The sequence below is a fragment of the Dama dama genome, chromosome 1 (genome assembly GCF_033118175.1).
Source record: "Dama dama isolate Ldn47 chromosome 1, ASM3311817v1, whole genome shotgun sequence".
NCBI lineage: Eukaryota > Metazoa > Chordata > Mammalia > Artiodactyla > Cervidae > Dama > Dama dama.
Window position 1 is genome coordinate 81,566,907 of NC_083681.1, and position 15,256 is coordinate 81,582,162.

Here is a 15,256-nt window from a genome sequence, read left to right on the forward strand (position 1 = left end):
GAAATCCTGTCTCAAACCCATTAGTTGAGTAGCAAAGATGACCTTGGGATGAACTGTGCAAACTCCTGTTCAAGCTTGTAGCTCGTCAGCACCAAAGCTAAGTCCTAAGTGAGGTAGCCCGATGTCCTCTACTGCTGTTACTCTCAGAAAAGAGACTCTGTAAGAATCTCACTTTCTCTCTCTCTGTTTAAAAACTAGTTCCCAAAATAGGGTAAGGAGAGGCTTAAAGGTGAAATGTGTTTAAGAGTCTTATCCCATCAGCTGTTTCCTGTGTGTAAATGCCTCAAGAGAGCTGGTCTCAAACATTGTTCGCTGATTTCTTTGCTGCCAAGTTCATTGGTTTCATTAACTCTGCTGTCTGAAGGTTTATTTCAGTGTTTATCTGGAGAACTTATTAGGTATCAGGTATCATTCAAGCACTAAGCAGTCAGGATTTGGATCTTTTTTGTGATCAATTGTCCAAATGTTTGTTGCTCCTCTAAGCTAGTAAACGTCACAGAAAAAAATGATAGCTCTATTCTAATTGCAGATGCCTTTAAAACGATTGTCTTATCTCATTAACAAAAATTGATCAGTATATTCTTTATGCAAAGGAGAGATGAGATCTAGTATACTAGAGCTGGGGTTCTTCCTTTCTTGAAGATGAGGGGTAATGGGAGCTCTCCAAAGAACCAGACATGACAGCTTGGTGTATTCTTTTTTCTCTCTCGGTCCTTCCAACACCGCAGGAGCTATGAAGACATGATTGGTGAGGAGGTGCCATCAGACCAGTACTACTGGGCTCCTCTGGCCCAGCACGAACGGGGGAGCCTGGCAAGCTTGGACAGCCTGCGCAAGGGTGGGCCCCCGCCCCCCAACTGGAGACAGCCGGAGCTGCCGGAGGTGATTGCCATGCTGGGCTACCGCCTGGACGCGGTCAAGTCCAATGCGGCCGCCTACCTGCAGCACTTGTGCTACCGCAACGACAAGGTGAAGACCGATGTCCGGAAGCTCAAGGGCATCCCAGTGCTGGTGGGATTGTTAGACCACCCCAAAAAGGAAGTGCACCTTGGAGCCTGTGGCGCTCTCAAGAATATCTCTTTTGGGCGTGACCAGGATAACAAGATCGCTATAAAAAACTGTGACGGCGTTCCTGCTCTCGTGCGCCTGCTCCGGAAGGCTCGAGACATGGACCTCACCGAAGTCATTACTGGTGAGTTCCAGGCCCGAGGGGAGCCTCTGGGTTTAGGGTCAGAGATTGTGCAGGCTTTTCCAGATTTTAAACACTGGAGTGGGTTGCCATTCCTTTCTCCAGGTGATCTTCCTGACCCAGGGATTGAACTTGGGTCTCCTGTACTGCAGGCAGATTCTTTACCATCTGAGTCATCAGGGAAGTCTGATTTTAAAGCATTGTTTATGTTTTAAACATTGTTTAAAGCATTGCTAATGTTTTAAACGCAGACGATTTCGCTTAAAATTCCAGATTCTTGGCTTTTGTTTTAAATGTACAGGAACTGCTAATAACGGACCTGTTTTACTACCCAGTAGTTGGGCTGAGGTGATGGGGGCATGTTCCATTAGTGTGTGTTGAACACAACTTTGTGGATCACAGTCAGCATCCCAAGAGAAAGGAAAAGAAATAGCACAGATCATTAGTTCTCAGTCGGGGGTGATCTTGCCCCCAGAGGACGTTTGCAGTGTCTGCAGGTATTCGGTTGTCATAACTTGGGGAGGTAGGTGGTGGGAGGGAGTGCTATTGGTATCTAATGAGTGAAGGCCTGAGATATACTCATTTAATGATGGGTGGGATAGCTCTCCACAAGGAAAATTATCTGGCCCAAAATGTCAGTGGTGGTGAGATTGAGAAATGGGTGTAGCGAGCCCAGAAAATATTGCTTATAATAATTATTGTTTTATGAAGCCTTACTTCAAGATGTGTGTGTTTGTTTTGAGCCATAATGTAAAATATATTATCAGAAGTAGCAAACTAAAGCTTGAATATCATTACAAGGTATTTGGTCATTGGGGAAGACTGAGAAATGTTGGGAAAGGGGTTTCTCTTTGGCATTCTTCAGACATACTGTCTTGGTGCTGGAGAACTGTCTGATGAGTGGTCTCTGCCAGGAACCCTGTGGAATCTCTCATCCCATGACTCCATAAAAATGGAGATTGTGGACCACGCGCTGCACGCCTTGACGGATGAAGTGATCATTCCGCATTCAGGCTGGGAGCGGGAACCTGGCGAAGACTGTAAGCCACGCCACATCGAGTGGGAGTCTGTGCTCACCAACACAGCTGGCTGCCTCAGGTACGAGGAGGGCTGGGAGCGCGTGAAGACTGAGCTCTTAAAGACTAACTTAAGTTGCTTTCAAAGCACGTTTAAGTCCCGTAGTCTGTCATCCAGGCTCGATTCCTGTTTGTATTGCGTACCATGACCCCATCCTGTGTTTCTGCCTGTTGCTACCCTCTTGCATACCATATATGCCTTGTATGGTTTACTTGCGGTTCCCACACATCTTCCTCACTTCTGTGCCTCTTTGACTTTGTTAATATAATTTGTTCAAAACCAACAGTGTAAGGCCGTTGTCTAGTCCTGGGCTTGTGTGTGTCTGTGTCTTTAATTATTTGTATTTCAAGTCGGCCTGTGATAAATGCAGCAAATGGATACAGCATACTGGAAGGAGAGTGTGGGGAAGAGTCCTTCCCCTGTCTGCAGGGTAGATCTGCTTATTTATCTTTTGAGGCCTGACTCAGGTGTGTTTATTCCATGAAAGTTCTCCTGAGTTCTTCCTCTTGTATCCTATAAATGTGCAGTACGTTCTTTCTCTCTTTGGAACATACTCCTGTGCGCCCTGTCCCCATTCTCCATTTGTACTTTCACGTGAGCAGTATCTGTTCTGTCTTAGGTTATTGTTGTTGGTGTGCTTTATCTATGCACCCCCTTCCCTGGCCTGGTTATGTGTCCTGAAAGCAGGAACTTCAACTTTCTCTCAGCTCTGGTGCCTCCCCTATAACAGATGCTCCTTATTTGTTACAGTGGAAAGGTGGTAAGGAGGCTTGTAGAGACAGGGGTACTAAGAGAGGGTTTCTGAAGTTCAGTCATCTTGAAGCTTCCCCTTTTCCCCTCAGGAATGTCAGCTCGGAGAGGAGTGAAGCGCGCCGGAAACTTCGGGAGTGTGATGGGTTGGTGGATGCTCTCATTTTCATCGTCCAGGCTGAGATTGGACAGAAAGATTCAGATAGCAAGGTAGGTTAGTGGGTAGGCACCCATAAGACAGACTTTCAAATGGTGTTAGATACCTGTACTGGCCTCCCCCTCCTTAAAGTGGGTGTTGGCCTTAGAAGAAAACCGTTTCCCTGAGAAGTTCCTCTGCCTACATATTTTAAGGCTGTTTAGCCGTACTTGGATTTTTTTCTAATTGGGAGAAAGTCCGTGTGCCGTTGAGCTTTATGTCACACAGCAAAGGGCAGCAGAGACCTTTGTTAGCCTGGGGTTGAAAGGAGTCTGAGAAGCCTGGGGGCACTGAAGAGGCAGGCTGAGAGAGAATGAGTTGAGCTATGCTTTTGAGGATCGCTGTCTCTGTACCTGAATCATGGAAGCATGTGCGTGCTGGAAGTCGCTTGTCATTCTGTCCCCTCACTGGACCTTTCATTCTGTGACCCCAAGCTTGTGGAGAACTGTGTTTGCCTCCTTCGGAACCTGTCCTATCAAGTTCACCGGGAGATCCCGCAAGCAGAGCGCTACCAGGAGGCACCTCCCACCGTCGCCAACAGTGCCGGGCCGCACGCTGCCAGCTGCTTTGGGGCCAAAAAAGGCAAAGGTGAGGCTTGCTTCCCTGTCCCCTGCTCGCTCGTGCCGGCCGGGGAGAGGAAGGTGCTTCCAGCTGTGCGTGTGGGACGCCTGCTGAGCAGCGCTGGGGCCTGCCCATCAGGGCTGTGTCTGCTGCTGTGTCCGCTGTGCCGTGAGCTTCACGCTGCGGGTGGTGGTGGTGGGGGGTGGTGTCAGCACCGGTAGCTGGGCAGTGAAGGCTGAGGACCCAGCTGGTCTGGGGCCTTCTCCCTGCTCCTCCTCTGTTTCCTGGGTTTGTCTTCTCCTCTGTGCTTCCCCGCTTATTTTCCCGTGACCCTGTTGACATCTCTCTCCTGCGTTTTTCTTCCTTCATTTCTCTCCTCTCCTTTCCACCTTGGGTGACGCACTGGAAGATGAATGGTTCTCCAGAGGTGAGTGGAATCTTTTAAGGTGCTTACCTACCTCTAATTTGCATGTTTGGGCTTTAGCTTCCCTGACATTTCCTTGCCTAACCCTTCCCTGTGGATGCATGTAGGAAAATTCATTTGAGGAAGGCCACTGCAACGGGTCGCGCTCTGCTGAGTGAATGGCTCACAGCATGCTGTTTGTGGGCAGCAGTCCCTGTTTCCAGAACTGAGGAGAGTAGCAGCAATAGCAGTCATCCTTATCTCACCCAGCTGCTGCCCGTGTTCTGTTCTTGTTTCTGGGACAAGCTGGGGATCCTGTCTTTTTTCCTTTGTTTGTTGTTTTGTCTTATGCTCCTCTTGATGCATCTCTGATGGAAGATTCTGAACAAAGAATAAAGAATATACTGAGTGGACTCTTCCCTTTCTTAAACTTTTTATCCTTTCTCCCCCCACTTTCTTTTTTAAATTTCCAAAGGGAAAAAACCCACAGAGGAGCCAACAAATGATACAGTGGATTTCCCTAAAAGAACTAGTCCTGCTCGAGGTAAGTTATCTTTTTCTTCTCAGGCTCCATGGTTCTCATAAACATCGTCCACAGATAAGTGTTTGGCAGCTTACCAGTAGGTTATATAGTGTGTTCACTGTTCTGTCCCCCTGACTTAAGGAATTTGAAGTGATGATTAAAGTATTTGGAAATTTTTAATACTATAACAGTGACTTTCAAAGGACTTCTTGTTATGTCAGTTATTCAGATTATTTGAGGGTAAGGACCTGATGGTAGTCTAGACCAGGAACTTTTTATGTTTATCGATATAGTGAGTCCAAAATTCACAGCTCTCCATGGATATTAAAATTTAGATGTTGTTAAATCTGTGAGAGACCCTTTGACTTAATCATAGTTAAGGTGAGCAGAATGACTCAGTTAAGTTAGAAATAATTCATTTGAAATAAGGAATCTTTAACTCTTAAATGCTATCGATGAGGAAATGAATCCCTTGAGTGCTGGGCAAGGCCAAAGAACTGTGGCTAGGGAAGAGACTAGGAAGGAGAGAGGAATTGCGTATGAGTTGATATCTGTTCTGCTTTTGCCATGGATGAATTATCCTTGAGAAGGCATGTAGTCCAATCTGAGTCTGCTCTTGGGTGGGCGCGGGTGTTCAGAGACCCTGCTGGTATAGGAGCAGAAGCCCATCAACCCAGAGCCAGTCGCGACGCTGGGCTGTAGCCAGCCAGAGCCCGCTTTGTAGGCACTGCTAAGCACCCTCTGCTTGCTTGCCCTTTCTTGTGCAGGCTATGAGCTGTTATTCCAGCCGGAGGTGGTTCGGATATACATATCACTTCTCAAAGAGAGCAAGAATCCCGCCATCCTAGAAGCGTCAGCCGGGGCCATCCAGAACTTGTGTGCTGGGCGCTGGACGGTGAGAACCTTATACAAAGCTGATTCAGGGGTGGAAGGACTCAGCTTACTCGTCTGCTGTCCTTTGTAATCTGTTCTGCTTCTTTCCACGTGCTGCTTGTAGTATGGTCGATACATCCGCTCAGCTCTGCGTCAAGAGAAAGCTCTTTCCGCCATTGCTGACCTCTTGACCAGTGAACACGAGAGGGTCGTGAGAGCTGCGTCTGGAGCCCTGAGAAACCTGGCTGTGGATGCTCGCAACAAAGAGTTAATTGGTAAGGGGCTGGCTGTTAGCCGCCACTCAGCGTCTGGCAGAGCGCTTTCACTCAGCAGGTACTAAATCTATTTGTGGAAACGGCTGAGGAAGAATCCTGGTCCTCCATAGTTTGTGAATCTGGGGCATTAGAGAGGGTTATATTTTAATGGTTCTTGGAAAGAGAAGAGGTGATGACTCTTCAAAAGTGGAAAAATAATATCTTATTTGTTGAGGATTGTACTTTGTTACTAGGGATTGTTAAGCATATCTGTATGTTCTCATTTAAATGTCACCATTTTACAAAGGTACTTTTTCTTGTTTTTTTTTTTTTTTAATAGAACAAGAAAACTGAGAGTCAGGACCTTAAGTAATTTCTCCAGAGTTAATAAAACAGAGCCCAGTTTTTGTTTTTGTAAAATTCACAATGACTGTCCTATTAAACGGTAGTAATCAGTATACCATTTTCATTACGATATCTGACTGGACTCTGTAGCATATTTGACATAACATATCCAGATTGTTTTCGCGTGGCTGAAGGAGAGAATAAGCAGACAGATAGGAAGGACAGTGCGTTCGTGGCTGTTCGGCCCTTTGCCCCCCTGCAGTGTCGTCCTGCAGGAGCCTGAAGCTGGTTCTCATGGACGGTCCCTGTGCTTGATGCGGTCAGTGCAGCGCGCGTTGGGCTCCTCAGACTCTCCCTGTGTACATGCCTCCCGTCTTACCGCTGTAGGTAAACATGCCATTCCTAACTTGGTCAAGAATCTGCCAGGAGGGCAGCAGAGCTCTTCCCAGAATTTCTCTGAGGACACTGTGGTCTCTATTCTGAACACCATCAACGAAGTTATCGCTGAGAATTTGGAGGCTGCCAAAAAGCTCCGGGAGACCCAGGGTATTGAGAAGCTGGTTTTGATCAACAAATCAGGGTGAGATTAATTAACACTTAACCATCCCAGCTGGGAGCATGTGAATACTGGCTAGGGGGCTGGGGAGGGACTTTCCCCTGTTGATTTCCCCTTATTTACATGTAAAGAGTGAAGGAGGTACTGCTTTTTTTTCTGTCTTAATGATTGATAAGACTCTTCCATCAGACAATTTTTTTTACTGTTTGAGTTAAAATACAGCACTCGGTGAATACCTGATCTTGCCCATTTGGGGACTTATATTCTTATGTTACATTGTACTAGGAAGGACAGGTTCTCAGCTTCTTTCCTGGTCTTACATTCAAATTCCATCTGGTGTTATTTCCCTAAAAGGAACCGTTCAGAAAAAGAAGTTCGAGCAGCCGCGCTTGTATTGCAGACAATCTGGGGATATAAGGAACTGCGGAAGCCACTGGAAAAAGAAGGATGGAAGAAATCAGACTTTCAGGTAGAGTGACTTGAGACCGAGGCTTTCACCTTTCTCCCCTTGGTTTCAGGTGATGCTTCTGTCTTTGGTTCTTCTGTTTCACTGTCACACTGAGTCTCCTTTTGACCCACGTCTCTGTGTGTAGAGAAGTCATTTATTTTCTTTTCCCCCCAAATGGCGCCTGAAGCAGTCTTGGTCTTGCGCTGTGTCGTAGCGCAGCGTAAATGCTGCTGGCAGTGTTGAACGGTGGCCTTTGGGCTCTTCTCCAAATCTGTCTCAGCTCTTGGAAGGAGTCTGCCGTTTTCTGAGACTGTATTTCCTTTTGATAGTGTGAGTGTTTGGTGCCTTTGTAATCGGTCAGAAACACAAGTCAAAGCCGTAATGTCCTGCTTTGTTTCACTATGTGGGTGTTTACTTAACCCTTGTGAGTCAGCTTTTGGTAAGAACTGTATTTGGGAATAAGGCCCTAAAACTCCGAGCCCATTAAGGAGTAGGACATGGGTGAATTCAGTCCTCTGTGACGTCACTGCGTTTTACGTCTGCCTCCAGGTGAATCTGAACAATGCTTCTCGAAGCCAGAGCAGTCACTCCTATGATGACAGCACTCTCCCTCTCATTGACCGGAGCCAGAAGTCAGGTACAGGGTCTAGGGGACGCACCTCTGGTTTATTCCACCTCTGCTCTTCTCTTGTGGGCCTGCTATCTGACTAAATAAGATACGTATTATTTCCTGAACAAGCTTGTCTTTTGGTGGAGGAGAGTTATACTTCACCGCAGGATTGTAGCACGGAACTTTAGAAACCAAGAGTGCGTCAGAAGATGAGAGAGTTAGCCTGGGTGTGACCCCCCAGCTTTGCCTGTGGACTTCAGATGACCGGAGAGTGAACCCTGCTGTTTTCTATACTTACATTATAAATTTAAGATGTGCAGCGTAATGATTTGACATATGTATATAGAGAGCCCCCGATTTAACGATGGTTTGATCTGTGATTTTTCAACTTGGTGGTGGTGCAGAAGTGATGTGCGTTCAGTAGAAACCACACTTCAGGTTGAGTTCTGACCTCTTCCCTGGCCGGTGAGACACCGCGGGTCACTCTCACACGGGCAGCAGCGGCGTCAGCCACAGAGCCCAGTCAGCTGTGCGGTCACGAGCGCGAGCGGAAACCGAAAACCGAGAACCGCTCTGTGCCCAGACAGCTGTTCCGCCTTTTGCTTTAAGTGCCGTTTTCAGTGTATCATCTTGTGAGATAGTCGGCGCTTTATCGTCAGGTAGGCTCTGTTAGATGATTTTGCCCACCTGTAGACTGATGTAAGGATTGTGAACACGTGTAGGCTGGGCTAAGCTATGACGTTCTGTCAGCCTAACGGTAGGTTTATTAGGATGTAACCCTATCATCAGTCTAAGGGAGATCTGAATATTGCAAAAGGATTATTCTTCCTTCTTAAATTTTCATATAATACCAAGTAGTATATGTTTACTGTTGAAAAATTAGAAAATATAGGCAAACCAGGAAAGGGACAGCAACAAACACCACTCACTTCTGTCATCCAGAGATGACTCTGCTATTCTGGATTATATCTTAAATACTGCCGTGTGCGCAAACACGTTTTCTTCAAAAGACAAACCATATATTTTGTTTTGTAAAGTGATTTTCACTTGTGTCTTTTATAATCCTTATTGTCTTAATGACACTGGGATTTTGCCTGAGATGTGGTCTGAGGATCATCAAATCTGTTGACATTTGTGCTGACGGTACAGAAGCATGAACGGTGCTTGCTTCATTGCTGGGGGCTGAGCGTAAACCGGGGCGGTGACACCAAACCAAGCCCGCTGCCGTCGTCTTTGTTGCCATGTGCTTGCCGTTACGGGAAGAGCCAGTTTGGGGAGGTGGGGGAGAAAGCCAGTCTCACTTAATGCACTTGATGGAGCTGTGACAGCTACTGACTTTATTGTCCCTGTCCTTGAGTGCTCTTTAATACTCTGCACGGATACGGGGGGCACCATGGCACCCTGTGGCTCACCAACGCCTGATGGTTATTGTGAGGGGAGCACTTGTGCTGTCGTTTGAGTTACTAGGTGCACTAAGCCACCTGTGGTTTTTTTTTTTTTTGGAAACACCATTTTTACTTAAAAATGACAGACATTTTCTTGAAAATGAATGCAGAGAGCAGTTTGGGAAAAAGTAACTGACAAGTACTTGCTGCCTAAATTTTCAAGTGAAAATTTTAATTTTGGAAGACTTGTATCTGTCACTGTGACCTGATAAAATCCCAATACGTAATATACTTTTTGATGAAATTTTTGATGATTTTAGTGAGCGTGATTTTTTTGATATATCATGGATATATATATATATAACTTTAGAAGATCTGCGTAACTCTGTGAACCAGTATATTTTCCAGGTGACCAATGCATGATTTTCAAAATCACACAGGGTTAATTGATCCATTCAAAGTACAAAACCGACCAGTGGGTTTTAATTTAACAGAAGATGAAGAGAGAATTGGTTTGGATTCAGATTGCACATTGTTCTGACCTTAAAGAAAACTCTACTTGTTGAGTATTAGTATACTATCAAAGAATAGTCACCATCATCTGAAAACACTTAAAATTCTCCTCCCTTTTCCAACTGCTTATCTGTGTGAGGCTGGATTTTCTTCCTACAGTTCATCCAAAATAACATCCCAACAGATTGAATTACAGAGGCAAATATGGGACTCTAGCTACCTTCTCTTAGGCCAGCTTTAAAGATGTGCAAAAATGTAAAACAATGCTTTTTTTTAAAAATTAAAAGTATGATTTATGTTAACATGGAATAGGTTTATTGTTATTTTTAAATGAAATGAATATTTAAAATTTCTTCACACCATAACTGTTAATACAAGTAACCTGCACCAATGAACACTCTTTGGATCCTCATAATTTCTAAGAATATAAAGGGGCTTTGAGACCAAATAGTTTGAAGCCTGCTGGCTTAGAGTGAATGGTTTCTTATATTAGAGTCTGTAGGAGAGGGATCTCTTTTATCTAGAGCTTGGCACTTGTGGGTGGTGCTCAGTAAAAATTTGATGAGAGGGAGGGGGGAGGAAAGACGACTGAGAGCGCTTTTTATGATGAGTGTGAATTTTGAAGAGTTGGTTTTTGACCTGGATAACTTTCTGACTCCCTATAGATAAGAAACCTGATCGGGAAGAAATTCAGATGAGCAGTATGGGATCAAACACGAAATCATTAGGTAGGTGACTGAGTGGCGCCTGAGCCCGTGGAGGAGCAGGTCACTGGGCCGAGGGCTGTCCGGCGCTGCGCTTCTCTCCAGCAGCCTCGGTTTGCCGCCCTCAAGAGTGCTGGCTGCACACTGCACTGGAAGAGTTCGAAGGCGTTTAGTAAAACCTGATCTGTTTACCTTTCCCACATTTCCAAGTGTTCAGAGGTTAAAAAAACCGCTTTATGCCTCTGCATCACCACAGAACCTTCTGTGTCCCTGAACCGCGCTCACGGCCTTTCGCAGTCTGCCGCCGGGTCTCTGCCGCCCTGCTCACCGTGTCCTCTGTCTCAGCCCACCTAGTCCCCTTGCTATCCTATCTCTCCACTCCTTACTCTCTTTATTTTGCTCTTGTAATACCTCCTGTTGGAATGCCCTTCCCAACGGCTTTCTAAATTGTCTTCATCCCTAAAGGCTTGGCTGAAGTCCTGTCTTCTTCGTTAGGTCTTGCCTGACTATTGCAACTCACCTCACCTCACTGTCTTCTCCTAATTCCAGTACTCTGCATAGACAGATCTCCTCAGTTTAGCTTTATTATTACTTGTGGTATATATTGCCCTCCTGGTTAGATATAAGTTTTTTTTATGTCAAGGACTGCCAGACCTTAATGCCTTTCTGGAGCATTTGGTAAAGTTCAGTGTCCAGCAGAGGTGCCTGATTCCCATTTGTCTACTTAATACGTATTTTACACTAGAGGGGAGTACCATGTCTCTGTGTACATTTTTTTCTTTCCTTTTTTGTAAACTAGATAACAGCTATTCCATGCTGAATGAGAGAGGGGACCACAGCAGAACACTGGATCGATCTGCAGATCTGGGCGAGACGGAGCCGCTGAAGGGGGCGCCCCTGATGGTAAATCCTCTTCATGGGCTGTGTCCTGCTAAGGCCAGCTCTGTTTTGAAGCCTGCATGTTCTGTGAATTAGGAAAAAAGTCTGTAATGAAAGATAGCATCCTTTTCTTGAAGCATTTTTTTTTAGGGAAAAAGTAGGACTTTTGATTCACGTTGAGATTTCTTGGGCCATAATTCTATGATGGTCGAGATGGGAGAAGCAAGGTTGTTGTGAATGTATTGCGTGTATGACTAACGCCGACTGATCTGTCCTCACAGTACTCGTTTTCTATTCCTGCCTTTTCTTGAAAATCTTGCCGTTCCCTTACTACTATTGCCTCATTTTGTTTGAGTTTACAGATGTGGGGGTTTTCCCTGGGTCTGGCACTCATTCGTGAGGTTCCTGTTTTCTTACTCTCCTACTAACAAATCGCGTGTGTTCACAGCAGGACGAGGGGCAGGAACCTCTGGAGGAAGAGTTGGATGTGTTGTTTGTGGATGATGAGGGGTACCCCATGTCTTACCCCCCCATGGTATGTCCTCTAGCCACCCCCAAGATCATCCCTGAGGGATGAGGACCCTGTGTGCCAGCAGTTTGCCAATCATGCCAGTCTGATCACTCTCGGCCACGTGGGGTTTAGGGGGCGCTGCTTCTGTGATTGTCACCTCTTGAGAGGCCACTAGTGATGTGATTTTCTATTTATGCCACATCCTTCCCTCCAGATTTGTTCAGCTGTCTTTTGGTTCTCCTTATTCCCAACTGTGCTAACATGTCTTTCTCTTTTTTTCCCTACAGCAGAAGATTTAGCACCACTCTATCCGCTGCATCTGGGCTTATAATATATGTACTTTTATTTTTTGGTGGTGAAATGGACTGATGATTTTCCCTTTCTTCGCTGGACTGTTGTGCCAACTGCCAGGCTGCCTCCTGCCCTGATGGCCCTAAGTGGCTGCCTTCTTTCCATCAACTCCTAACGTCTTCCAGTGAAGCTTAATTGTCCCTCTTCCCTCCTCCAGACCCTTCCAGTCACTCCCAAGAAGCCTGACTCAGTTACAGACATATCTTGAGAAACTGCTGCAGATTAGCTCTTTTTGCCAGCTCTCCCTGGAAATCTTGGCCTTGTGTGGAGGGAGGGAGAAAGTGGGACTCTTCACTGGAAGCCTTGGGAAGAACCGGAAGTTACATGCTATACATGCCGTGTCCAGCAGTCTGATAAACTGATGATTCTTAATCAAGATTTTTCTTTTCCTGGTGGGGAAGGGACCTTTTTTTAAAATTTTTTTTTTTTTTTGAGAATGGAAAGTGTGAGCTCTTCTTTTATTCCTAATGACTATTTTTGAAGCAAAGAAGGCCGGCAACATTGGCACATCCCACTTGGCAAGGGCCCTTGAGTAAGTGAAGGTTTCCTAGAGGGGAGAGTAAGACACCTTGCCCTTCTCCTCTCCAGGGCGGGACCATCCAAGGACCTGCAGCCCCCATCTCTTCCCCAAGCCCCCTGCCAACCCTGGCTGCCGCGGCTGCCCCTGCTGAGGCCGCCCTGAACCCTCCTCCCCCAGTCCGTGGTAATGTCGGCTGACTCGGTCTGGCCCTTTGCAAGAGGCTGTAGAAAGAGGAGAATGTGTCAAGGAAGACTTTTTGGGTGTGAAGGAGCAGAAAGATGTCTTCTGGGGAGGAGAAGAGCCTCTGGGAGGAGCTAGTAGGAATGTACATGATTTATTTAGTCTGAAACTGGCAGGAAGCTTCCCCGCTGGCTCCCCCCACCCTGCTTTCTCCTCGCCTCACCCCTGCAGCCCTGTCCTGCCCCCGCCTCCCCCCTGGACTGGCTGGCTGACTAAAGGACGTGATGTACATACTCCTGCCCCCTCTGCCCTGAAAAGGTGGGGTTCGCCCCTGGCTCTGCCTCCTCTTTGTGCCTTTGGCCTGGGGTGCATCTCCTCCTTCCCTTCCATGTGCCTTTCTTTGCCTCTGCAGTCTCATTTCTCATGATTTTGCAAATTATACTTTGTTGCTTTCTGACCTATTGTTGGCCCCAAATAGCAGAAAGAGGAGAGGGGACCTAGAGACCCTCCATCTCTCCACTGGGAATTGGAACAGCCTCTGATTTTAGCCATAGAAGGTTTTTGCTCAACTGTATATGTTGGGGTTTTGCAAAAGTCCTGTTCTGATGAGTCTCCAGATGAGGTTGGTTGCCCAGGATCACCTTCATCTCTGTAGGGGTTACAGGGAAGGCGTGTCCATCCCCGCCTCCCGCCCCTGCCCCGCCCCGATCCTTCCCTCATCCAGTTAGTGTATATTTGCAGGTTGTGCTAGAGGAATCAGCTGCTATGCGGTTGATTTGTTTTTTTTTTTTAAACCCTGTCCCTTATTTACTTTTTACTCCTTCCCTCAATCTAAAAGCTGTTCAAATGCAACTGGAAATCTTTATTCTCCTCCCTCCCCCTTCCCTAATATATTGAGGCTTTGGGGTAGGAGAAAAGTGCACAACCCGCCACCCTCCTCCCCCCTTTCCCTAAGCATTACAGTCCCTTATTTACCCCTTTGCCTTCTCACACTACTTGCCACTCCTTTTCTGGCAAAAAGGAGCCTCTGTGGCTCAGCGGACTGCACAGGGGAGACCGCCCCGCCCAGGCCTGGCTCCACTCTTGGTTTCTCTCGTCTTCTGCTCCTTTCCTGGTGCTCTTCTTGTCGGTGGGGTGTGGGTAATAGAACAGCCATAGGCTTTGGGGACCTTTAACTGTTTTTTCCTTTTCATTTATAAAAACACTAAACATTCAATTTCAGAGAACCAAAAATCCCACCTTCCCACCGAACACTACTAAGGGGCGTGTCTTCTGCTCCATACCTTTTCTGTTTTTTCTCTCTTGTTAATGCTTTTAAAAACAAATGAGTTTTTTATATAAATAAAGTTTTTAAAGTGTGTATGTGGGGGGTCTGTGTCATTTCTTCACTTTAAGCTGTATCTCTTCTCTCCTGTTCATCTTGATTACTTCATTATATATCAGTGTCCTTTTTCTCTCCAGAGCACCCAGAAGGGGATTGTACCAGGATGGATTTATTTTGAGCCCAATCCCAGCTCTTAACAAGGAACATTCTTTTAATTATATATGAAACACTTTTCCTCTGAAGAATCTTAGAAATTAAATGTAGAGTATGGGAAGCTTATTGCTTAACTTACAGATTGGAAACTGAAGTATAAAGAATTAATACATTTCTTAGTCACTGGAATTCTTTTGTGACATCTGACAAAACTAATGTTGAATAAAGCTCTGCAATACATGACCGTCTTGAACATATTTATGAGTAGAAGATTAGAAGCTACCAACTCCAGCTGTCATCCTAACAAGTATGGAAATGTAGAATTAAAAGGCTCACTGGGCCATGAGGTTGCTTCTCGGGCTGTCTGCCATCCTTTAGTAAGATGGTAAGGGGCAGGCCTGTCTCTTCCTCCATGTCCTACCAAGTAACATGTGGGTGGGTAGCAAATACTCAGATCACCAGGGGTTGTCTATACTGTAGAGGCCAAGGATTAAGGCCTCCGGAAAGGGGCCTTGTCACCTTGTTAAGATGAGAATTGATGTAAAATGCTTTTTGTATGCCCAGTCTTTAGATTAAAAATGTATAGCTATTTCTGGTGATGCTCATGTCTCAGTTTTGTTGAACTAGGCCTTGGGTGTGAGAACTTCCTTGGGCTAGTAAGACCTGGACATCTTCTCGCTGTGGCTGATAACTTTTAACGCTTGATTTGTGTCCGGCAGTTGTAGTGTTGGGAAGGTGACGCACAGAGCCGGGAGGCGCTCCGAGTTTGCCTTACGGAGAGTTGGTAGCCCTGCTTGAGCGTTTCTTTTCAACGTAGAAAAAGCTGGCTGTTGGTGAATAGCCTTCATTTCTGTTATATTTATTATCCGCTGGCATGGAGCTACACACAAACCTTACTCTCCTCTCCCTGGATTGGTCCATTTGTTTTATCTCATTCAATAAATGTTTCCT

The 15,256-nt window shown here is 46.0% G+C and overlaps 1 protein-coding gene across 9 annotated transcripts in view; it reads left to right on the forward strand.

The window, feature by feature from the left end:
* Positions 1 to 14,898, forward strand: part of CTNND1 (catenin delta 1) — a 46,013-nt gene extending 31,115 nt beyond the window's left edge. For 4 of the 9 annotated variants that reach the window (XM_061154036.1, XM_061154035.1, XM_061154056.1 and 1 more), the window contains 15 exons: positions 729 to 1,192; positions 2,104 to 2,287; positions 3,109 to 3,226; positions 3,647 to 3,800; positions 4,183 to 4,200; positions 4,652 to 4,720; positions 5,467 to 5,594; positions 5,697 to 5,847; positions 6,559 to 6,751; positions 7,082 to 7,196; positions 7,725 to 7,812; positions 10,349 to 10,411; positions 11,187 to 11,290; positions 11,715 to 11,801; positions 12,065 to 14,898. In XM_061154036.1, coding sequence (XP_061010019.1) covers positions 729 to 1,192; positions 2,104 to 2,287; positions 3,109 to 3,226; positions 3,647 to 3,800; positions 4,183 to 4,200; positions 4,652 to 4,720; positions 5,467 to 5,594; positions 5,697 to 5,847; positions 6,559 to 6,751; positions 7,082 to 7,196; positions 7,725 to 7,812; positions 10,349 to 10,411; positions 11,187 to 11,290; positions 11,715 to 11,801; positions 12,065 to 12,076 — 1,948 coding nt within the window. In that variant the 3' untranslated portion in view covers positions 12,077 to 14,898. The remainder of the gene's footprint in view (positions 1 to 728; positions 1,193 to 2,103; positions 2,288 to 3,108; positions 3,227 to 3,646; positions 3,801 to 4,182; positions 4,201 to 4,651; positions 4,721 to 5,466; positions 5,595 to 5,696; positions 5,848 to 6,558; positions 6,752 to 7,081; positions 7,197 to 7,724; positions 7,813 to 10,348; positions 10,412 to 11,186; positions 11,291 to 11,714; positions 11,802 to 12,064) is intronic. The other 5 variants (XM_061154038.1, XM_061154076.1, XM_061154045.1 and 2 more) reach the window with 5 other exon arrangements.
* Positions 14,899 to 15,256: the final 358 nt, after the last annotated feature.